At 40.2% G+C, this 25,569-nt stretch overlaps 1 protein-coding gene across 2 annotated transcripts in view; it reads left to right on the forward strand.

Annotated features, from left to right (window-relative positions):
- Positions 1-473: 473 nt before the first annotated feature.
- The window catches only part of ahcyl2b (adenosylhomocysteinase like 2b), a gene marked incomplete at its 3' end in the record, with an annotated part of 43,238 nt that continues 18,142 nt past the window's right edge, over positions 474-25,569 (forward strand). Inside the window, exon 1 of one of the 2 annotated variants that reach the window (XM_079652907.1) lies at positions 474-886. In XM_079652907.1, coding sequence (XP_079509033.1) covers positions 554-886 — 333 coding nt within the window. In that variant the 5' untranslated portion in view covers positions 474-553. The remainder of the gene's footprint in view (positions 887-25,569) is intronic. The other variant, XM_079652908.1, reaches the window with a different exon arrangement.

Here is a 25,569-nt window from a genome sequence, read left to right on the forward strand (position 1 = left end):
CATTAAAATAATGTTGGGGACACACTTGCAGGGAAATTCCTTTAAAAATGTAAACATTAAGTGCATAATGGTGTATTTAATCATATGGGGAATTGAGAGTTAAGCACATAATTCAGACTGCTTGTTTGTATGAAACCATGTAGAATGTTTAATGTGTTTGTCCTGTGAGCAAAAAGCCCTATATTGCATAAATCGGTTTGTTTTGTAGTTACTGTCGTCCTCCTTCATGACAAACGCCGTTTCCCAAAACGCAATTCGCACAGTAGATTTCCCTGCTGGGGAATGTGGTCACTTAATCAATTAGGAGTGCTTTATAGATAAATGAAAATAATTTGTCAACGGTTTTATATTTGTTTCCCATGTTGACTCACGTTTTGTAAAATGTCAGATGTATATTGCAGTTGTGCTGAAGGTGGCCTGTGGGTGGACATGTTTGAAATTCTTAAAGAAACTACATGGACCACAATGCATTTGGGCCATAGTCGCTCCACCGTTCACATCCGCTCGACTCGCTATTTGTGTTGGAAAAAAAGGACTTTGTGAAACTGCAGCGATGTCAGTCCAGGTTGTGGCAGCGAAAATGGCAGAGGTCGAACTGAAAGACGTCCCCACCGGCAAAGACTTACCGGCGGGTTCCCCGATGACACCGACCTTGGAGGGCAAAAGCCTGGGCAGAAACGACCCACATGAGGCCGGTTCCTCCGCTGCTGCGTCCCCTACAGCGGAGCCCTCAAAAGCCGGGGAAGGCAGCCTGGGTTTGCTCAACACGAACCCGGCGAAGATGCCTCAGGCGTCGGCTTTGAAGCGGACGGACCCGCAGCTGAACGGCGGAGAGGCTTTTATCAACCGGGACGGTACCGTGGCCGAGGCTCCGCGCATGAAAAAGGCGAGTGAGACAACGTTTTCTCTCTAATATCTCCTCGGTGTTATTGGACCAACCTCTTTGGAAAGCCTGCATTGTGTCACGATGCTAACAGGCTAGCTGGTCCCAGAGCTGGTTCAGTGGCAACAGTTAGAGGTGGAAGAAGTACTCAGATCTTAAGTAAAAGTAGAAGAATGTAGGAATACTCTGTTACAAGTAAACGTCCTGCATTCAAAATGTTACTAAAGTAAAAGTAGAAAAAGTATTGGCATCAAAATATACGTAAGGTGTAAAAAGTTTGCAGATTAACCAATTTCAGAATAATATATATGATATGTTTTGACTAAAATGATATGTGCATTAAAGTGTTTTATCAAAGCTGGTAATTGTAATCACTTGTATACTGCAGGGTAGCTTTTTACTCCAGGTGCAACTAAAGTCTTATTTCATTGTTGATTTTGTTTGACATCATTAATAAAAACTGCAAAATAACCAAAGGTATTAAATAAATGTAGTGTAAAAGTACACGGTTTACCTCTGAATGGAAGTAGGGTACAATTTAAGCAAATGTACTTAGTTACTTTACACCACTGCGGTTAACGCTTTTAATAATGGTCTTGGATTCTAATTGCAGTGTGGAGGGTGTAATAAGAGCTAAACACTGTTTGTATCCATATCATATTGGCTGACAATGACATAGCTAACTATTTAAGGGAACAAACTCAATTACACTACAAAAGTATCCAACTGCTGTCACAAGTTTTGTGGAGAGGGGGTTTTGCTATTCCCTTTTCCTAAACTTGGTTACTTGTATTGCTTTGTGAATAACGATTATCATGCACGACAAGAAAACCTTAAGCCATACACAAAATACAGGATATGATGCTAGATAAAAAAGCTGTGTCAGTCACTTGAAAGATTGCTTAGGTGAAGTTGTTTTAAAATCCCATTTTTGTACTTTTGTGTACAGTAACTTCCACTGTTTTGGCTGGTTTTGCATCTGACAGATAACATTATCATCTTTGTAGGGCTGTTTTTATGTAAGAGCTTACATTATTGATCACATCTCTGAGTTGCTAGATGATTTTGATGCAGTGAAGACTTTAACTTTTTGCATGATCTTGGTAGTTCAAATGATCCTTGCTTGACCTCAGATTAGTATATTTGAAATATTTACAGTTCACTGCCTAAAATACATGCCATTGTAAACATGGTTTGATTGATGCATGGCCACCCAAGGTGTGTTAAGTGACCAGACATAACAGTAGTAACTAATCCCTGACCTCAGAGCAGTGCTATCACTTTTCTCAAGCCGGGTTTAGCCTTTCGGGCACATTTACCTCAGCTAAGGGAGTTCCTGTCCTTGTAGATAATTCAGAGGTCGGACTGACTTTGTATGACTTTCCTTTGTGAGCAAGGATCCAAAAATGTCTTTCTGTGGTTGTGACCTAAATGCATCTTATCTCTTTGTGTCTCACAAAGTGTTGATTGGGACAGAGTGAATATGTAGGACAAGGTTCAAGGAGAGAACACTATTGATTAGAACTTTCCATCTCTAGTCCTTTGATCACAGTTATTATTAAAAGTTGACAGTAATTTATAGACTCCCATACACCTTATCAGTGAATCAGGAATTTACTTTAGACATCAGATCTTAACAAGCCTAATGCTTTAGTTGTTGTTTTTGAAATATGCTTCGCTCATTGTGCTGGTGCGTTTCTGCATCTACTGTGAAGCCATTGCAAAATACATGAACTCTTGAGATGAATTTTGAGACATATTCAGAAGCTTATGAACCTGTATCTCTAGAAATATAGACTCTCCTCTTCAAGTAGTCTATGATTAACAAAATGTTCTTATACATATTACTTACATTTACATTAAATTCGTGTTAAATCTATACTTTGTATGCCCCTCGAAGGCATGCTAAGTATTATATGTTGGAATAACATTCATGTGTGCTTATGCTTAGAAGAAGCTACAGGGCAGGCCCTAAACCAGGGGTGTCAAACTCAAGGTATGGGGGCCAAATCCGGCCCGCGGCTTCATTTTATTTGGCCCCATAAGAGCTTGCAAAGAATATAATATGTTTATTATACGGTTACATGCTACTTTACAGAAGCACGTTGCCCATAAACTACATGTCCCACAATGCATCTCAAATTTGAATTTGTTCACAGAATTTGAATTTTTTTCTTCAAAATATGTCCCTTCTTTTTGTTTTGTTTTTCCAGAATGTGGCTTTTCTTTTTAAATGATTTTGTGACATTCTCACTGAAGAGACTTGCAATTAATTGCCCTAGACTTTCAGACGTAGTTAATTATGAAGTTATTACCCTATCCGATAATAACCCAATGCAGAGGCAATAATTTAATATAATACATTATTTTATATATTAAATATTTATATATGTATTTTTATGTAGTCTTAAAGTTACAACCGGCCCTTTGAGGGCAACCATAATGCTAATGTGGCCCGTGATGAAATTGAGTTTGACACCCCTGCCCTAAACGTATGGAGTTGTTTTATTTTAGCTCCAGTCTCTCTTTTAATGGAAGAGTAATCAATTGTATGATGAAATTAATAATACAAGTATAGGGATATTCTCTGTCTGGTTAATCCATTTTAATTATAAGGGATCATGTTAAGGAACATTTCACCCTAAAAGAAGCCATTTCTGAATGTTTGGGGTCAAAGGTTTTTGTTTTCATTGATCTAATGCAGAGACCTCTAAGCCATAGTAACAGATAATATACTCTTAAATACATTGGGGCTGATATCCTTCCATTATAATAATTCAAATGCTCTGTAGTTGCTGTACTTGTGTTAATCAACCACTTCAGTGTATATCCATTATCCACTGGGACGCAGTGTTGCTTCCAGCCTATTTATAGTCCCCATGCATATATGGCACACTGCATTATAGAGATACGACCAGGGTTGCTCATCTGCTGGTTCCTACTTGTCCCGTGCAGTAAAGGGTAAGTGAATCAGGACGCAGGCTTCCAGTAGTGTTTACTGACTGACTGTATGACTGGCTGTCTTTTAATCCATGCCTTTATCACGTTGCCACATGAGAGGATTAACAGGCCATCCCTCTGTTGTAGGTGGTCCCACATGTTGGCTTTTAGAGTCCAGTGATGAGTTTCATTCATGGCTTGGCACGAATATGTCCAGAAGTCTCACATTTAACACACAAGGGTCACTGAGAGGCTTCACGACAGTGGGCTTCGTTGGTAGAAGACGGTTTACCTGTTGAGCACGCTGGCTGCCATGGTGATTAGCATGATATTTATGACGACAGGGTGTTAGTAAGGTCATCCCTCGCTGATGTAATGTTATGCCACCCACTAATCTGGTGTTCCTGGTAGTGCTCACAGGCTTACAGAGGCTGCTCCACGAAGAGGGTATGTGTCCAAAAAAGACATTTGGGTTTTAATGCAGTGCTCTACTTTTCTCAGACTGATTCTGTATTAACAACACTTCCACCCTACTCTGCATTAGTGTCCCGTTATAATCCTTTTTGGAAACTAATTATGTCTTACATTTGGTGTTGCACAAATATAACCCCTTAGCATTTCAAGGGATGTCATTTTGTTTAAATGTCTTTTTCCTGACACTATAGTGATTTCACTGTGGTGGGAATAGGTGGACAAGCAAGCAAGTTGGAGCTAAAGGTTAATGGTTAGTTAAGCAATTAATTCAGCTAACATAAGGCCACAGGGTGATGTTAGTCCATTAGCCAGTTTACCCATTAGGTCCCTTCATATGACTAGAAAGTTATCCAGTCACTGATACGAAGTCACTGCAGCGTTGTCTTGTGTAAGAATCCCTATTAGAACTAGCATGAGCATTGGCTATTCTTACCTGTAAATAAGTATGGAGACGAAAACCAAAAACATCCACAATTTGTTCAATTAGTGGTAAAGAGGCCCTTTTGTGCTTTTTTGTTTGTTTTCCCTTTCCTCTAGGCTAGTGTGTTGAATAGGTTTGTGTGCTCAGGAATAGCTACAATCACTAGAAACTATAGCTCTGTATCATATTGGTTTCAGTTTTCTTTTCCTTTCTGTTGCATATCTTGTTTGATAATTGTGTTGAACGATCTGAGAGAACAACATTTCCCATAATACCTTTTGAGTGTGTTACTTATACATTTCTATCAAAGTTCAACAAAGCATAGGTGGATATTCCTGTAAGAGCACGGTCATACACATTGTGTTGATTCCCAGAATTGTCATTGAGCATCTTCATCTTCCTGTTATGTGGCTATAAAGGATACGAGTCACTTTCTTTCCACAACTATGCCCTTTTTATTTGTGAGTCAGCAGCACCAACAGGAGCTGGTCTGTACGTTTCTCTGAGAGCAAACTCCCAAGGGAATCCTGTCTTCTTTTATTGGAGTCAAAATGTGCTCACAGTTTAAACCTACCGTTGTCTTTTGACACTGGTTTTGAGTAGATCTACTATGGATTTCAATCGCCATGGAATCGGAACCTTCTTATACAAACGTGTCTAACTTTGGTCTTTAGGCTATACTTGTAATCAACGGAAATATTGACTACACAACATTAGCTTTGCTGCTGTTAAGACCTAATTATGTAATGTGACAATATGGTATTCATCTTAAAAATATCCTTTTCTATATCCACATAAACACGTTTGAGATGTTTATTAGATACACTGGTTTAAAAAGGCCCTCTTAATGTGACAGAAAGGCCAACATGTATAATGTACGTGGCTTTAAAACTCACATCTGCAGTCACAGTGAGTAAACAAGCACTTGCCAGCTGCTCCGTCTTTGGCAGCGACATAAAAAGCCCCAAATGTGATTTCATTTGGAGTATACTGCCAGCCGTAGACACTTTACCACATTAGACAGATAGAGTGTCCTTTGAAGGCGACCAAACACACTAGCAGAGGCATCCTTTTGCTTTGTGTCGACAAGGGGAATGTGGAGCCCTGGTGTGAAGTCTGAGAAATGCCCTGAGAGAAAGAGATGGAGACGTTGGACTCAGATCCCTCCGTCTTTCACCCTTTCTATCCATGTAAATCTACCTTGAATGTAGGCATTGATATTTATTAAAACTGCAAGGCCTTTCAGAGAAACCTTACTAGTGCTTTAGAAACTGAGTGACAGGAGTTTGCCTGAAAGCTCCTGCTCTCTCTGTCCAGCCCTGTAATATATTAAACACTGCAGTGCTGGTTATTGTGCTGACGCCGGCAGCTTTCATTGGTTATCCGAGGGCAGGAAGTAAGTTTGACCATTGTCAGAGGGCGCTATCTGAAGAACAGAAAACACTTGGGTTAGGGCTGCATTGAGAAAAGTAGGTGGGGGGTGTACAGCGTTTTTCTGTTTGCTTTAACACATATTTGGATGTTAATGATTCATAGAGGAAGAGTTAGTCACCTCAAGCAAGAATACAAGTTGGTAGAAATCCACGTGAAATATCAGTTCCAGGGTTTATTTAGTTGACACCTTCCCAGTGCCCTGCCAAGAACGATTGTGACATAAGTGATGATGAATAAGAGAAGTTACTGAAAAAGTATCACCCCTTTTTACATCCATTGAATGCTGCAGGTAATGGATTATGTAATGCTTTATGGGTAGAGAGATCTATTTCTTTACTAATATTTATATGTATATACAGTAGTTCCCTTTTTTACTTGATTTTTTAAAATGTTTTGAAAACAACATAATCTAAATAAAACCATTTTTTAAAATTGGTTTTTCAGTTGAATTATACTTAAAGTTCAGGTTAATCAACTGTTAAAAACATACTGCTCACATTCTTTTTCAATAAATGGATGTTTTCAGAGTAAATGGATAATCGTTTTTAATAATCGTGATATCATTTATTGACCCAAATAATCGAGATTATGATTTTTGCCATAATCGAGCAGCCCTAGTAGAAACCCCATAATGATCTTATATTAGTCATATAAATTAGTCATATTATTATAAAAGTCACCTTCTATTAGTCATATAAGAGCAGTGTTGGGACTAACTGTAACGCCGTTATCTTTGGCAGTAACTAGTACTCTAACGCATTCATTTTTAAATTCAGTAACTCATTTACCGTTACTACATGGTGCGTTACTCCGTTATTTTTTTTATATAGTCTCGGCTCCCAGACGTTGGTGAGTGGCGCCAACAGAGATGAGAACTGTATTTAAGTACTGTACAGTACTTGAGTAAATGTACTTAGATACTTCCTGTGTCACATGCGGAGAAGCGCTGTGGGCGTGTTTGTGTTTACTAACAAGACTACCATCGCGGCAGCGAAGCTCAAGTCGAGTTTCTCCGCCTGGAGATATTCTCACTATTTCACTTTTGTCGAGCACAAAGAAAAGAACGTTTTAGTTAAATGTAAGTTGTGTCTTGGCGGGTCAAAGATCCTATCTACTGCCCAAAACAGCAATTCAAATCTGTTGAAACATCTGCAGAAACAACATGCTGGGACGAAGCTAGTAGCCTAGCTAAGACCACAGACCCAGACTCATCCGACGCCACTCCACCTCCACCTAAGCAACAGCGGCTGGATTTTAACCGAGGGACTGCTAGACAGGGAAAAGTTGATAAAGCCATTGCGCGGTATGTTGTAGAACACATGCAAGCTATTTCTACTATTTCTATTGCTATTTCTTGATCAACAGATTGTATCATTCTCCAATGCAATAACAGTACTGAAATGAAGGCTATAAGGGCATTAATGGGAGCCCTTTTTTTAAAGTAACTAATGCGTTACTGTTCACGGTAACGCATTCGTTTGGGGTGTAGGTAATCGGTAAAGTAACTGAGTTACTTTTGAAATGAAGTAACTAGTAATGGTAACTAGTTACTGGTTTTCAGTAACTAGCACAACACTGTATAAGAGTACTTTTTACATACTTTAATACGTTCATTATTATACCTAATCATTGTGTATTCGATCAGGGTTGCTGTCAATAATTGTATGGGCTCTATGGCACCTTAAATCCTAAAAACTTCAAAAGAGTTAAAGTATCTTGCTAGATAATCAGTGTTGGTGGGGGGACTAGGCAGTGTTTTACTTTGAAATTCTGTAAACTTGAAGAAATTGAGAGCTAAATGTCTTTGACCTACTGTGAAACTCTACTAGACAGCAGAAGAAGAAATTAGACTTAAAATAAATAGTTACAATTTAGCATGTCTTCGCTGCCTCCGGCAATCATGGAAGACGAAAGGGATATTTTGCATGCTTTGCCCTCAGTGAACTAAGCCGTAGGTTATCTCCGTTTTTAATGAAACCCTGATGTGGCGCTTTCACTCTCCTTTCCCTCAAATGACCATGTCACAACACTTTTATTTTTCCTTTCCCTCCCTTCTTACACAAGTCATCAGTTACAATATCATGTAGCCTTCATGTTGAATTTAAAATAAACTGAAAATCATTACTTCTTTAGTTTCACACTACACCCGCCGCAGGCCGCAACGTCCTCTGTAGTTTTGATTGTTTTGTTATTTAGTTCCCGTCAAGCTTTCTCACAGTCTCATTGTGTTCAAGTGCCGAGCATTCTGTAAATCTCAGCAGCCCACAGCGAAGGCCTGAGTGAGATCTCACCCCGCTAACCATCTTCATCCGTGCCACGGAGGCCGACTCAGGGGAAGGATTGTTTGGAACTTTACACCAGTTTGAGTTTCTCTCACCCCCGGGCTGCCAGAAAGTGATCTCTCTCTCTTCATCACTATCCAGGCGGGATGTTCTAGCAGCTTCATTGCTGTCGGGCTGCATGATAGGATTAAAGATCACAATTTCCTCTTGATCTTAGGAACAAAATTCTTCCGAATGGAAAATATTTATTTGAAAATCATATTTGTACGCCACCAAAAAACGTTGAGCCACAGTCATTAACACAAGAGAAGATCTTGAGCAATAAAAACATGCAAATACTTATGCTTAAAAAAAAGTTGTGTCTTATATAATTTGGCTAATTTTGCCTCACATAGATTTAATAGAATAATAAAATAATGTTAGATGACATTTGTAAATAAGTTATTCTCTCTCCGTTGGTGCGAGGGGCTAATGCTAATAATGCTAATGCCAGCAAATACAATGGCGGCATCACAAAACTTTTCTGAGTTTTACGGGGCGTGGTTTGCAATTCGCCCAGCCAATCGAAATTGGTACTTTTTTCTCCCCAGGATAGTACCACCTCTCTAGCAGGCACTAACAATGGGGGTAAAAGTTCTCGGAACTAAGTACTCTTTTTGGTGTGAACGCAAAATTCCAGGCACTAACGGAACTAAACGGGAAAAGTACTCTGGTGTGAACGCGCCTAATGGGAAATAAGTCCTTTTTGGCCCAAAGGACGTCACATGACTGATATGGAAGTATTGTACCAGCTCTTGGGCACTACGAAAACTTGCTTCAACACCCGACTTCCTGAAGGATTGATGCTACATACCAATAGCCATATCTGTGTGTTTTAATGCTGATGTACTGTACATGCATGAACACAGATGTTGGAGTGCCTTAGTTGAGGAAGTCAAGCCAATATCTAGCAAAACTATTACATTAGCTTTAATTACCTCTATGTTCGAATGTAGGTTTGGCCAGTAGATCTTGTAATGATCACATCCAACCTTTTTGTGACATTTTTAAAACATGAATCCGCGGTGGTTTTGGAAAAAGTACCTCGTATATGAATTCCGTCAGTTTCTGCCATGACCTATATATTTTTCCAATTTTACACCTGTGTATGCAGTGTTTCCCACATCATTTGACTTTGACTCTATTTGTGGGGACACCGCACCGCAATTCTTTTCTTAAATAAACTAAACACTTTCATTTTAAGTTTAGTGTTTTTGACCCTAAGAAACACGGATCCACAGCTCCTCTCTCTGCTCCAGAGGATTTAGAAGAAAAAAAAATATCCCAACAACACCCCCCCCCCCTCCAAAGCAGTAAACCTAGGGGAAACACTGCTTTCCAATGGCATTCACTTCCGAGCCCCCATTGACTGACTACATGCAAAATTCTATTTCACACTTCGTATATTGCAATCCTTAAAATATCCTAAGGCAGAGAATAGAGTAGCTTTGCTCTGGTTTCTAGCATGTGGCTGTTGGGCTTCAGTATTCTGTCTCTCAGCTCTGTTTTTATGCTGCTTATGGCGATGCCAGTGTTTCCTTGTTCCTTCGTGTACTGTACCACCCACACATGTGCGTCTGTGACTCCCCGGCTGACACTCATTTCCTGCGCCGTCATCCCAGCTTGTTATCACTGAGCGTGTTCATCTCATTGAGTTACATATTTCCATCAAAAAACATTATTTTTCTCAGGTTCTTGGAACAGGGAGGTAACCGGAAAAGAAGAGCACTCACTTTTACTAAAACCTCTGCCCACAAGAAGCCATCGTAGTGTGAAATGTAAAACCCCCTTGGTTTAGTTACTGTTGGATGGGTCAGTGTCTGTTTGTGCACAGGCCCACAGTGTTGAGTGTACATGAGCATCAGTAGACAGTAGTGGACATTAACACTGAAATGGCTTTGCAGCATGACGAGGAATGCGGCTCCATATTCAAGCACTGCATGCAAACAAAGGGCTAGCATTGTGTACAAAAAGTGCTGCCTCACAAAAGGGCCCTCACAAAGCCTGTAATGAACCCCCAACACACCCATCAGTCTGCGCTGCTTCCTATTAGTCGGACCAAACCACCAACCCCTGGCAGACAGAGGAGGAAGTTGTTAGCCCTGGGAAATGGATACATTCCTATCATCGTATAAGTTTACATAAAGCAAGCATGGAGCATTATTATCATTCATTTGGAGATGTATTTCTGGCCACATACGGAAAATATTGGGCTCTTTGTTAGCAGTAGGAGGCTCCAGTATGTTCTCCCTTTGTTTGCTGTTCGGTGCCAGCCAATCAGCATTAGTAGTGGATTTAGCATCGATTTCTTTGTTGAAAACCTGCTGCTTTTAAGCTAAGAAAGAAACCAAACCAAGACTATAAAGATGAGAGCAGTAAAACCAAAACAAAAAGATGAAGGAGGCTAAATAGTCCTGTGAAGCAGAGTGAAGAGATATTTACCTGTGAGCTCATCAATAAAAGTACCGTAGTTATTTCGGCTGTTGTTGATCAGAGCAGCTTTAAAACAATGCATTTCCTCACATTTGCACATTTAAGTTTTTTGCCAGCATCGGCTTATCTGGAGCTTTTCAAGAGGATAACAACATTGAAAATCCAGCCTAATAACCGATGAAGAATTGCTTCACAGTCCTTATTAAAGATTGATCGTTGACCCCTTAATAGGTTTATTTGAAAAAAAGACCAGCATCACCTGGGTCTATGTGGCTTCTAATGAAATGATACCCTCCCCAAAGGGAGACGTGGCTATAATTGACGATTTAGGAGTAGGGAAGAAACAGACAACTTTTATTTTTGAGTCTACTTTTTAGCTGTTAAATCTTTCGTTTTGCTTTAAAGCTTATGGGAGGTTTCCCTTAGCTTAATGTCTGACAGTAACAATCCATTTCTTTAATTCTGTGAAAGGATTTTACTCTTAAGTGAATGGTCATTAAAAAAAGTGACGAATATAACAAAAAGCATGCAGGGGTAAATAGGGATGTCCCGATCACCTCTTTTTGCTCCCGATCAGATTTCTCTTTTCTTTCTGGGCATTCGTCCAAAACCGACCCAGTTCGAAGAGTAATACAAGTTCTCCTGTTAGACTAATGTAAACCTGCATTTAGTCCTCTTGTACTTTTATCCATTTGAATGGTTTTGCTTTTAGCCAATCGCCGCAAGTGACCAAGCTACGTGTGATTGGCGCCCACTACAGCAGCAGCTATGGGGAGAAGAAGTGGTTGAACTTTACGCAATTACATTACATGTTACTTGTTATTAGGGATGTCCCGATCACCTTTTTTTGCTCCCGATCCGATTTCGATTTCGATAAAAAATCCCCATCCCCGATTTTTTTCTTCCGATCTTTTGAAAATCACGTGATCGGATCGAGACATCTCTAGGGGTAAATATAGGAGTGGATGGATTTTAAAAAGCTTCTGTTTAATTCACGTAAGACCCTCTGCATTGTTGATCCAGCATCTGCTTTTTTTTTAGTACCCTATAGGGTCGGAAGTGATGTATTTCTAAACGATCTGATCGATATTGCTGATCACTGTGCTTTCAGCGTCATTAGCCTTGGGGCTCCAAACTGTGCCCTCGTTTGGTTCACTCAGACAACAAGACCCTGTTACACTACAGAAATGTCTATGAGAAGTGGAGATACCATTTTAAAAGTAGTAATTGAATTTAAGGGGAAAACTACATACCTGTAGCTGACCTAGTTACAAACAGATCTTTCTTGAGCATATTGCAATTTTTCTTTTGATACCAGCAACCCAGTGAAAGCTTGTCCTTGAATGACATGTGAAGCCTGCAGTCTGCAGCTGATAAGAAGGGAAAAGCATGTGAATGAAGAGAGAGCCTGGAGTGAGTGGGCTTCTCTCACCCCTCTCTGTTGAGAAGTAGGTAGGGTTTAATTTGTCACTAAGCCCCATCATCCATTGCCTGTCCTCCTTTTGGTATCAGTGTCCCTGACTTTAACAGTGAATATCAGACCATATCACAAGGACGAGGATTGTTCTAGTGGCCTGTGCTCGGTGTAGATGGCCCTGCATACTTTCCATAGTTTTACAGCAGCAGTGGGATTATTATTTAAGGCTGTAACAGTCAGTAAGTTTGTTTACATGGACATGAATAAACCGTTTATGAGGCTTATCCTGGTTATGATCATATTCGGGATATGTTGTTACATGAGCATTAAGAAATCGGGTAATGGGTGATACATACTTGTAGGCAGGTCACTAAATACTGCTTTCCATTGGCATAGTACACTTAACTGCTAACCATCGTGTCACTGTCCCAAAAAGAAACTTCCATACTGCTCAGGCTTTAGTATTTATGTGGCTCAATCTCATTTACTGTACTCTATAAAATGGTCCAGTGATGACATATCTTTGTAGGGTGACCCCGAAATTGGCATTGCAAGGGCTCCTTTTTTTGGAATGATGCAGAAAATAAGATCTGTGACACAGAAACATTTATGATATCCAGATATTTATACCACTGTTATAATAGTTAAAGCATAGCGGACGTAAATGGCTAACTTTACCAACGCTAAGCTAATAGCGGCTAATGCTCCGCTCGGCATGATGAAATTTAGTAGTCTCATTTAGCAAACGCCGTTTTCAACACAAACAGAAAAGCTTCAGACGTTCTCTGACGTATTATTTGGCTTAAAAAAAAAAGGGGAAATCTTGTTAGCTTCTCTATTCTCTTATTGGATAAGCAGAGGGAACCCAGAAGTGCTAAAATGCTGACTCTGTTCCTAGTTTGGGAATTATTCCTTCACGAGTTCATAATGGGTCACATTTTAATAATGGGTTGTCTTAATGCAACTCGTGTAGAAACTATTTATCAAGTTTTTAACAAAGCAAATTGTGGCGCTCTCTTCCTGTGTGTGTGTGTGTGTGTGTGTGTGTGTGTGTGTGTGTGTGTGTGTGTGTGTGTGTGTGTGTGTGTGTGTGTGTGTGTGTGTGTGTGTGTGTGTGTGTGTGTGTGTGTGTGTGTGTGTGTGTGTGTGTGTGTGTGTGTGTGTGTGTGTGTGTGTGTGTGTGTGTGTGTGTGTGTGTGTGTGTGTGTGTGTGTGTGTGTGTGTGTGTGTGTGTGTGTGTGTGTGTGTGTGTGTGTGTGTGTGTGTGTGTGTGTGTGTGTGTGTGTGTGTGTGTGTGTGTGTGTGTGTGTGTGTGTGTGTGTGTGTGTGTGTGTGTGTGTGAGGCACTTATATAAATCATCAGGACTTGTTCTTACATCACAGCCACCCTCAGGGCAGCATGCTGCGCTCTGTTACGCACGCATATACACACACACCACCACCTCACACTAGCTGCTTCTCCTTCTTTTATTGGTTAGCTAGTCTTTACTATTACATGAGAGGCGAATCATTGAGCGAGAACTGGAGCAGCCAGCTTCCCTTTCAGGATTTTCTTGTACCTCTGGCCTACTTTTTATTTCCTCTCACTGTGCACGCAGACTCGCCTGTTGGATTTCTCATGTTGCATGAAAACTCTTCGTCCCATTCGAAAATTGCATGTAGTCCAGTACTGGGACCGCCCATCATATTGACCCTTGTATGGAAATGTCAAAGTCATAACAGCTGGCTCACATTAGAGGCATACACTGACAGGCAAACGTTAGTAATGTGAGCATGCACTCTGAAGATGAAGCGATTATCTATTCGTCTGTCTTTCTTGTTTCTCCTCTGAGCTTTGACTTGAGGTTTTACTGCTTCAAAGTGTTTCTAAAGTGTTAGCCAATAACTTGACTTGTGACTCAGAAAATGCAAGTTAAGCTAAATTAGCTATTACTCAGACAAAAGGTGAACCCAGACGGGGGTAAATGCGCACATTGCTCCCCGGCGGTTCAGTGGGATTAATGGACTGTGCTTAGAACTGTTAAATGATAACACAACAGTAACACATTAAAGTTGTAGGCATGGATCTCAGTCTGTCCATTATATGGAAAAATGCATAAAATAGAAATGTAATTTATGCATTTTTCTTTTGTAGATATATGGCTTTGACAGTACTCATGATGGAAGTTATTATAGAAACCTATAAATCAGGGCTTACATCTCAACTGCTACACAACTTGGTAAATAATTCTAAGAAACATGTTTTTTTGTAACCACCAATCTGAGGCTTTATACAATTCAGTCTGTCCTTCTTTCATCCCTAAACATAGACGCTGTGCGAGTTGAATCACAGGCCAGTGGATTGTGTTTGATCTAGCTTCATTAGGGAGGCAGGGAATTTGTCAAAAAGGGCTCTGTGGAAATCATAAGCACCTCTCCGTCTGCTTTTGATTTTCTTGCACAATGGTCATCCAGGAATACTATTTGAGAAACACATTACATCACATTAACAGTGAGCCACTCTTTGATGCGCCCGCCAAGCAACGGCTTCATAACATGGACATAATGAAACTGCTCTCCTCTCCAACTTGTGTAAGGGAGAGTGTTTTGGCAGGAAGGAAGGAAGGAAGGAAGAAAGGGACATTTTGAAAAGGAGTGAAATGGCTCAAATGAAAGTAGAAAGCACAAACAAGCCTCTGCAGAGTGTTGCATGTGGGAAATCTGAAATAAGACGTGTCCTACTTTGTCCAGTAGCCTCTCGTGTCCACATAAAAGGCGGCTAAACAAAAGGACTCTGGCCTCTTATTATTTTTCTCCTCTCTGTCAGAACATTTCCAGTTTTGCAGGCCTGTATTTCACTCTGAATGACTCCCAGATTTTGGACAGCGTGGCAGAAGCACCTTCAGGATTTAGCTTTGTGGATATTTCCAGTCATTTGTTTATAGCATTAAGCTATTAAGAGGACACACTCCTCTTTTCCTCTTCCTCTAGCCCTTTTTTTTCTTTTTCTAAATCATCACTCACTTTTGAGTTCTGTTGGCAGACATCATAACACCAAGCTATTAAAAGCCCATTGGCACTTTGATTTGAGAGTAACCCTCCCTGCACTTGGCCTGTCTCATCTCTGTGTGTTCTCGTTTGAACTTTGTTCAGTCATCAGCAGCTCTTCTACTGCGAGCATCACATGGACTCCCTGTGGAAAAGCATTAGAGCCAAACGCTGGCTGTTTGCCTGAGAAAAATGGCTGTGGGTGCAAAGTTTGTACACCATAAACTTTAACAGTTGTCCTATTAGTGGTCATGTTGTTTATAAAAAAAATGTATGACCTGGAAAAAGTGACTGTCTAATGAATCCTTTGAGGCTTTTAACCCTGTATATCTGTAGGAAATCATATCATAAGCCTGACTGAGCTACTTGTTGACAACACACTCATCCTCCCATCACACACACACACTGACTCTGTGTCTGTCAGGTAATATGAGATTTCCTGTTCTGTGCAAGCTTTCCAGAACAAAGAAGGTGTTGACACTCAACATACTGTAGTAGCGATCCAAGTTTTCAGTTAACATTGAAAATAGTACATTGTGTTTTGGTACGGTTTCAATGTTGATAAAGGGCTTGTGCTTTTTTATTCAGCAGATGCCCCAAACATGTATTGGTATGACCAAAGCACACTTTAATTACTCATTACTAATTAGTTATTTCTGAGAAATATTCACTCCTATAAAGCAGTGGTTCCCAACCTGGGCGCGCCAAAGATCGCAGGGGGGGCGCCAGGCCTCAGATGATTTGAGGCCAAATATCATATTTAGACTTTTTTTTCTTTTTTTCTTTTTTTTTACATATAATTGTAAAGCAATACATGATTGTCACTAAAAGCCTTGCCTCTCAATACAATATAACAAATAATTAATTAATTAAAAATTCAAGTTAGTAGCTATTAAAGGCATAAAAAGACAGAATATTTTAGACTTTTAAACTTTAATTAGCGCAACTTCCAACAGTCATTTGGGGGGGCTCTTGGGAAAATATTTCTCGACTTAATGCCTATTTCGATGTTGCATTGACGTTTCACATAACATATTTACACAATGAGATTGTTATGAAATTATCATAAGCACTGTGGTTGTAATATATTGTCCAAGTAATGATGACATATTGCTATACAATCCTCTCCTTCTCTGGTGTTGTTCCTTAATACCAAGTCTTGGCACATATACCCTGACTGCGAGTCCTTTGGCTGGAGCCCAGGTTGTGTTGCCAGTGACGGAGGCTGAGTTCCCCCATAGAGCAGCTTCCCAATGGGCCTTATGGAGAACACTTCCTTCCCCTCTCTCCCTTTAGGTTTCCCCACAAAGGACCTTGCAACAGGTCTCTGCTGGTTTAGTTTTCCTCTAGTGCCTCTCTCTTTCCTGATCCAGATACAGGCTAAAATAAGTCTACAGAAAGCAGCTTTTCTGCAACAAACGAAAAACTTATTTCAGGAACAACAAATCCTGAGTAATATTAATCCTTAGGTCACAGCCGCTCTTAGTCCTGTCATTTCTTTCTCAATGTTAATAGCTTTTAAAATGTGTCAAATACTTAACAAACTCTTTGTACGTTACATTCCTATGGTTACATTGCATCAACTCAAAACACAAGCTTGTAAACTTGGACAGAAGTGGGAAATTAACCCACACGGTTCCATACGGGTCGCCTGAAAAGCATAGAATATCTTAAATCTTTGTGATGTCTTCAAAGTTTTAAATGTCTTTGCATTTTGAATAAATAGGTTTGAGATTGCTTGAAATTGTAATTGCCAGCCTTCTGATGAAATTTTTTATTTTTAACGTGATAAATGTCTGAAATAATCATTATACAGTATATACTATGAACTGTATTTAACTGTCATTTACCAACGGTGCTGGAAAAGCTATAATGTGCACCTTGAAAGTTCTTGAATTAGACTTCCAATATCAATCAGATCTTTGATAAATTGTTGGGTGGAATAATGGTGCAGATGGAATCGTATACAATAAAAAAAAAAAAAAAAAAAAAAAATTCATAGAGGCTTTGTTTTCTGACTCAAGGAAATAAATTGTGCTGACATTATTTTGATAAGCACGAACGACGTGTTAGACGTGTACCTCTCCTTACGTTCAATTTAGTCCGTCTGGACAATGGCTCCTGGTTTTTGAAGCGATGGAGGTGGGTTGAAAATGATGTGGCCTTTAATGGTCTGTGGCAGGTCTTTTGAGGTGCAGGTCTAGAAACAGACAGCTGTCTGTGTTGATGGATGATTTTCCATCTAAAGGGCAGTAATTATAGATGTCCTGCAGCTTGAAAGGCTGCCTTGAGGTGCTATAAATATCAATGTTTGTGGGAGTGTTTCTTTTTTCCCCAATTTGAATTGATGGTGAAAGACAAGGCGTGTCTTATTTTGTCTTCATTATATTGACATTCTGCTTTCCTCACTTTATCCTCTCTTTTGCTGAAGTGAATAAAACAAGAGGAGACAAACAAAGACATGAATGAGAAACATTTAGCTGAGTGTATAACATGAGTGGTGCGCACATAGGGATGGGTATCGTCTGAAATGTATCGATTCCGATTCTGCTTATCGATTCCGGTTCTTATCGATTCTCCGTTTCGATTCCAAAATTATAAAAGAAAGAGGTCAAACGTTTAGATAACAAAAATATCTTTATTCTTTTAAGCTTTAACTTGACACTTTTACAAATAAAAAAAATACATGCAATACAAATGTATTACACAATAGCTGTGCTTTATTTTAACTTAGCTATGCCTGTGGCAAGCTATTAACTTGCCACAGGCATTAGGCTACACTGTGCCTTAACTTTTTCTTTTTTAGTGTAGTGGAGCCTCACTTTAGAGCGTTTACCGCGATCCATCTTTGGTGTTATGAAGTGACTGAGCTCGTGAACTGTCTACGGGAGGGCGGGGGGAGCCTCGCTGCGGGGAAACTGTGGACCTCAGTCGCCTGTCAGCAAAACTTACATGATGCCGTATAAAAAAAAAATTAAGGGCAGTGCCGGTCGTCAGCGAACCGAGCCGGCCGTTCTGTGATTCTCCAGAACACACAGGTGGCCAGTACGCCCCTGTATTCCACCGGGTCGCCGCGGCACAGACGGACCCGGTGGAATACAGGGTCTACCGAGTTTAGGAACCGTTAAGCAGAAACAAAATTGTGTATTTTGTATGGGTACACGGTACCCAGCATTTTCTTGTCGGTTCTCATCTGGAAGCGAGTTTCGGTTCCCAACCCTACGCGCCCATGACCCTGTCGACCAGGTTCAAGGTGATACTATACTGTGAAGAGCTGAACCATTCTGAGCACAATGATTGAGTCTGGGGTGCATCAGAGCAAATGAAGCAATAACAAGCTTGCCATTTTGTGCCAATGATCAGATTTCAATTTTCGAAAGCATGGAAATCTGCGAACAATGATGAAGGTTCATTTTAAATGGGCCAACAAGGACATGAACGTTTGAGGTTTAATTTGATGTTCCCGTGGACCAGTCCAATAATGGGGGTCATAACTGGCTGACTAAATGGTGTCGTGCTCTTGAATTTCAATTAGGCCATTGTAGGGCTGCTCAATTAATCGTATTTTAATCGCAATTACGATTATGGCTTGCAACAATTACGAAAACAACGTAATCGAAATAAAACGATTATTTTTTTAATTATTATTACAATATTTCTTTTTCAAATTACATTTTCAGTTGAATCATACTTAAAGTTCAGGGTAATCAACCGCTAAAAACATACTGTTCACATTTTTTTTTCCAATAAATTGATGTTTTCAAAGTAAATGGATAATCGTTTTTAATAATCGTGATATAAATTATTGACCCAAATAATGGAGAATATGGTTTTTGCCATAATCGAGCAGCCCTAGGCCATTGGCTAATACACAAAAACAAAATCGAACTACTTGGTTGAAAATGTCTTCAATGTGGTTTGCATTTAAGGCAGCAAAACCAAGACATTTCTGCAACCCACTGTCAGTAGTGACATACTTCCAGCTGACAGCTGAAGAGGCCCAGTGTCAGCTTGCTTGCTGGGGTCTTCATCCCATGACCCCTTTGTGTTTGATTAGGATCGGGTTCCCCTGTGACACATGTGTGGAAATATACAGAAGATGAATCTCTTCTGGTGTGGATCCACTATAAAAATAAGCGCAGGAAAAGCTCATACAGCGAGACAAATGTTTTTTTTCTAGATTTGTGGAGTCAGGTACTTTTATTTTGAGAAACCCTAATGTTCAGAGTGGACACCCTGCAGCTGTAAAGACATCGCTGTATGTCTTCAGCATCAAATACCATCTTGTATCTGCAGCTGAATATACACACATGCAGCGATGGTGTCGCCACTAATGTAAGCATTATCTTTAAATGTAAAGCATTTGGCTGACAGCATGTAATACCTGGGAAGGAGCTTCTTGTTTTCCAATAGAATTATGATGTGTGCACATTTAATAAGTAACTAATTCCCTATAATCCTATGTTGGGCGGCAACTGACATGCCATTAAATCTGACTCCACACGTGTTGCTTGTATAAACATGTGAGCCATTCAACCATCTCGGGTTAAACACAAGCCAAAGAGTGTGTGTGTGTGTGTGTGTGTGTGTGTGTGTGTGTGTGTGTGTGTGTGTGTGTGTGTGTGTGTGTGTGTGTGTGTGTGTGTGTGTGTGTGTGTGTGTGTGTGTGTGTGTGTGTGTGTGTGTGTGTGTGTGTGTGTGTGTGTGTGTGTGTGTGTGTGTGTGTGTGTGTGTGTGTGTGTGTGTGTGTGTGTGTGTGTGTGTGTGTGTGTGTGTGTGTGTGTGTGTGTGTGTGTGTGTGTATTAAGTTACACATTTCTATGCTCATCAACCAGTAACATCACAAATTACGTCGGTATAGATAGAGTTACTGCAGTCCGGTTAACTTGACATCAAAGATACTGTTTTACTTTTTCAAGACGTCATTCACTGCTGATGTTTTGCCAAAGCTCCCACTAATCTACTAAGGTTTTAGACACTTGTTTTTTGCACGGACTTGGAAACATTTTAGCTTAACCTTTTCCCTTTTTGTGAGTCATGCCAAAGGCTTATTGAGTGCAGCTGAAATGCACAGGGAGCTTTGCATTTTGAACTTCACATGAACATTGGTCTTCTGTAGAAAACTAAAGCTTTTTGTTTGATTTGTTTTTCAAATGAAGTCATTTCAAGCTGCTCTGTAGAAGAGAAAAGTAACTTACACTGGCTACCAAATCCAAGCTTTTAACTTGTTTGTTGATCATTTCTTAGATTTGTTGATTTTCTCAATTTACTATTTATACAGAGATTACCTCAGATCCAGCGGGAAAAACAAGTGTCAGCTGTACAAAATGACACACACACACACACACATACACATACACACACACACACACACACACACACACACACGAGCCCGTGCTGATTAGGCACACACCAGGACAGATTATGTCATAATTGATAGTATTTAGTTTATAACTATATAGTATCATGATGAGTAAGATAAGCAGATGGAACACAAAACCTCTGAGTGTGTTTGTGTGATCTCCTGGATCGGCTATTCATTGAGTTTTATATCGGGTGCTGCAGTAGTGCTTGTATTTTGAGTTACAAAGATGACATACATAAATGGAACATTATCTTTGGCTGACCTTTATGAGTGTATCTAACCTGTCCCATAGATCTTAGGAAGAAAGCAAATCAAAGTGTTAATATTTTATGCTTGAGTTATAACAGGGTGTCCGCGGGGTCTTAAAAAGTATTAAAAGTTGATAAGTCAATTTAGCAAAAATTAAGGCTATTAAAAAGTATCAAACGGCATTTTCGAAGGTATTACATTTTGTAGCTTGTTTGTCAACCCTCCCGATTTTTCGCGGGAGATTCCCGATTTCATTGCCCTCTCCCGGTTTCCTCCCAAGGTCATATTTCTCCCGCATTTCTCCCGATTTCTGAAAAAAAATCTGATTTACACACGACTGTTTCCACTCTGACTTTAATACAGCTACACCATTGTTTGGTTTCCATGGTAACACGTCTCTTTAGTAGCGCGCGCAACTCAAGTCTGAGAGGGTGAGGCAGATAGTCATAAGGCCTGTTCACACCAAGTACTTTTCCCACAAAGGTTCCTGAGAACTCTTTAGTCCTCATGAACTAAGTACAGATCGCGTTCACACCGGAAATTAGTTCCTGGGGGTGGATTAGGCAAATGAAGCCGCTGACGTCACTTCTTCTGCTTTGGGTTTACTGGCAGGCCGCAAACAACATCACGGCGTATACTGCCGCCCAAAATCCCTGAAGCCCTCCGAGTAAACGGCCAGAACGCCGACACCTCCTCATCTCCACCGCTCCCATGTTTTATTTTGTCATAAGTTAGTCTCTCTGTGTTTCTGCGCTGGGCTAATGCTAATGCTAATAAAGATAATAAAATGGCGGCTTCACAAACGTTTTTGGGAGATTGACGGGGCGTGGTTTGCATTCGCCCAGCCAATCAGACACAGGAACCTTTTTCTCCCACGAAAGTCCCTGCTCTCTAGCAGGGACTGAGAAGGGGGTAAAAAAGGTTCTCTAGAACTAATTTAGTTCCTGGGACTTTTTGGTGTGAACGCAACTAAATCTTAGTTCTCAGGAACCTTTGTGGGAAAAGTACTTGGTGTGAACGCGCCTACAGAAAGCAGAACAAGAATCGACAACTACTCTATTCTCTGCTCACTCCTTTCCTGTAAAATACAGGTCCAGCCCACACATATGCTCCATCAAGGACGGTGCTACAGGCCGCAAGGCAGTGAATTTACAACTACAATAAGCATGTTAATGTTAATCTAACAGTTCCGGCTTCCGACGATCCACTAGCACCCGGGCTGAATTATTAAAGACCGTGGTATCGTTAAACTCTGACGTTATCGGTCTTTCTATCGGTACTGGAGACATCTAAAAAATATGTCATATGTCTTATTGCTACACAAACATTATATTGCAGTTTTACTGTCGCCAACTCCGTTTGTAATACGCAAAAAGACTGCAAAATGCGTCCATGATTATTTTTAGTATTTTCGATCTCTCTCCCCCGTCTGCTTGCGAGGGGGCGGGGCAGTTTACACACACGCGGCTGCTACATGTCATGCAGCAACACACACACACACACACACACTCGGGGGAGATGGCGGAGAGAACACGCACCGAGGTGAGGTTAAACTTTACCCGTCTCGATGTGGACAATGCTCGTTACCAAAAGTGCAATAAGAGTTTATTATGTAAGGGCGGTAACACGAGCAATTTGTCTAAACATTTAGCAGAAGTGCACCACATCCAGACGGAGAAATGCACCGTTTGACTGTCTTTCTAGTAGCTCTGTAGCCCCATCCACGAGTAACTTTTCCACGTCAGGTCTTATGTATGCTAGCAGCAACAGACGGAGTTAACTACATTATACAAACATGGGTTAATGATTAGAAGAAACTGAGTTATTTATTTAGTTAAAGTTTCAGCTATTCTGTTTACAATTCTGTCATCAGATTATTTAATACGATTTGTTAAAACATTGTTGTTTCTTTTGATGTGAAATATTATTTATTTAATTTAAAATAAAAAGCAATGTTAGTTTTGTTCACAATTTGTTTAGTTAGTTTACCTTTTTTTCTTCTTCCAAAAGAACCGATAAGAGTACCGTTAAAAGACCAGACCGATAAGCAAGCGGTATCGATAAAAGTAGTAGTACCGTTAAAACCTTAGCGATACCCATCCCTAGCGATGAGGTCTTAAAATGTATGAAAAGGGTCTTAAAAAAGGTGTTAAAAGGTATTAATTCGACTAAAGGATTCCTGCATATACCCTGTATAAATGACGCCACTTCACTGACCTGTTGCTTAACATGCGAGGCATTATCTTGAGGAATCATGATGTGAATTTCCTTTTTAACTTCACATACAGTTGTGTAAGGTGTCATAATCAGGAGGGGAGGGTTCTGCTAAGTCTGTGTGTACTTGATTTTTAATATAAAAACATGAAAGGAAAATCAGAGACAGGGTAGTTCCTTATTTTGTGTTTTCAGGACTTTGCGTGTCAGAATAGCACAATGTTTCAAACTGTCAGAGTTGCTTAGTAACATCGGGAACTATTATCTACCTTATGCACACGCATTTGTACCGGACTAGTAGCGTCGTAAACAAGTGTGAACAAGCTGTCCGAGTCACCCTTGCCAAACTTCACAGTCCACCTCGGTGGGGTCTCTGCTCCTGGCTTCTCTCCCAGTATCGCACAACCATGTTGCTCCTACTGCGTTTTCCACCAGAAGAAAAGCACATTTTAGCTACTATACCATTTGGTTTCCCTGCAGGCCAATTTAACAGTCACACACACATGAGTGGAAGGTGACTTGGGTGAGCTCCCATGAGTCCCAGTATTGAGTTAGGATTCATTATTGACATGTCACCCTGTTCCCAATCAGTCACCATCCATAATGTAAAGGACGATGGAAAATGTCACAGAAGGAGAAAAAAGACTCGGTTAACGAGACAGTAAAAAAAGTATAGTTGCAGCTTGTCATGGACACAACAGATTGTTTGCTCAGCAGTCCGCATACATTTCTCATGTCATAGCGTGGTTTCTACACTGTTTTATATGTAAAATCGGAGAAAATCGTCTTTAACTGCGTATTTGTTTCTTCATTGTCAATGAGATTTATTTTACAAGCTGTCCTCTAAAATGTAGATTTAATGAACTTCACATTATAACCTTACCGAAAAGAAGCCAGCATTTGTAAAATGAGCTTTTTTACATGTTGCCGAGTCACTACTATTGATTGTACTAGAGTAGGACCAGAGTGTTGCCGCCCCCATTAGCTGTCCTCTGTGAATTTCTTACATAAGGCATATAGGTCTCTTTAGGGAGGCTCTGTCATGTCATGTTTGTAGTGTTAGCTTAGGTCGCCCTCATTTGACGAACAGCTGTTTGTTTCAATATTGGCATTTGACCCCTCATAATTCAACAGACTTCTGTACTTACACTTGCAGTATTGAATTTGTTCATATTGAGAAACAAGCGTCAGTGTGCCGTGACTACCCGGATGATGCAGTCAAAATTCACATGCTACTGAGTGAAGTCTCCTGATTGAGCCACAGCATGTGTCTTAGAGGCCTTATTATGCTTTTTGGGATCTTCCCTTCCCTGTAGTGTGTTTTTTGGTAAATGTAAATGGTCTGAAAAGGCTTAAATCCCAGAGTTTCTCTCCTACGCACTCCCCTTCTGAAACGCCTCGATTGGACTCCTTTGTTTACTTTTTATTATAGTGACATCACTACGTAACACTCGTGCTTCGATCGGCTAGCGCTCCAACACATTGTAATTGATAAGCTAAGGGACGGGACATCTCTAAGCTGTTGACCAATCACAACAGAGCCGACCAGCCAACCAATCAGAGCAGACTGGGCTCTGGTTTCAGACAGAGGGTGAAAAGAGGTGCTGCAGCACAGGCAGTATGAGAAAAATAAAGAGCTTTTTGAACATTAAAGCATGGAGACATGTCCCAGTAGAGGCTCAAAATACAAAAGAAAACTAAAAATAAGCATTATATGGTCCCTCTAAGAAATTGCTCATAGACCTGAGAGAAAATACATTATTATATTCAATCATCAAAAGTATACAACTTTTTCTCATGAAACGGTGTGAGACCTCTAGTTGACTCGATGTTCTTCGTGAGCTGGGTCCTGCAATTTCTGTTCGATTAAAACCTGAAAATATTTGCTTGTATTGTACACACGGACGGTCCTTTTCAAACGAGGAGAATGAGGACGGTGAAAAAAGAATAGCACTGACTCATTCTGTTTCTCTTTATCGACTCTTTAAAGCCTCAGTCTATGTGGCATTGGGGAATTTGAGCTCATTCAAAAGCTTTTCTCAGTTTGATTGCTTTTTCATGCCCCTCTTCACGAACCCTATTTACACGTTTTGTTCTTATCGCATGTTTTTTTTAATGGTAGGAATAAGTAACCTATTAATACTCTTAATGTTATCACTACATGGATTATAATGCACCAAGCTATTGACTCTAATAACGGAAAAAGATTAACAATGCGATAGAACCATGGTCAGTTTGTGATCTGGCTACAGTTAATGAAACCATACACCCACGTATTTCACAGACCCGGCTGAACTGTTGTACCTTGTGTCAGCTGTGTGGCCTTGTCACCGGGTTGATAATGGCCCCATTGTCTTCATTATCTTTTAAAGTCAGAGTGAACTCAACTAC

Source organism: Notothenia rossii (assembly GCF_949606895.1).
Source record: "Notothenia rossii genome assembly, chromosome: 10".
Taxonomy (NCBI): domain Eukaryota; kingdom Metazoa; phylum Chordata; class Actinopteri; order Perciformes; family Nototheniidae; genus Notothenia; species Notothenia rossii.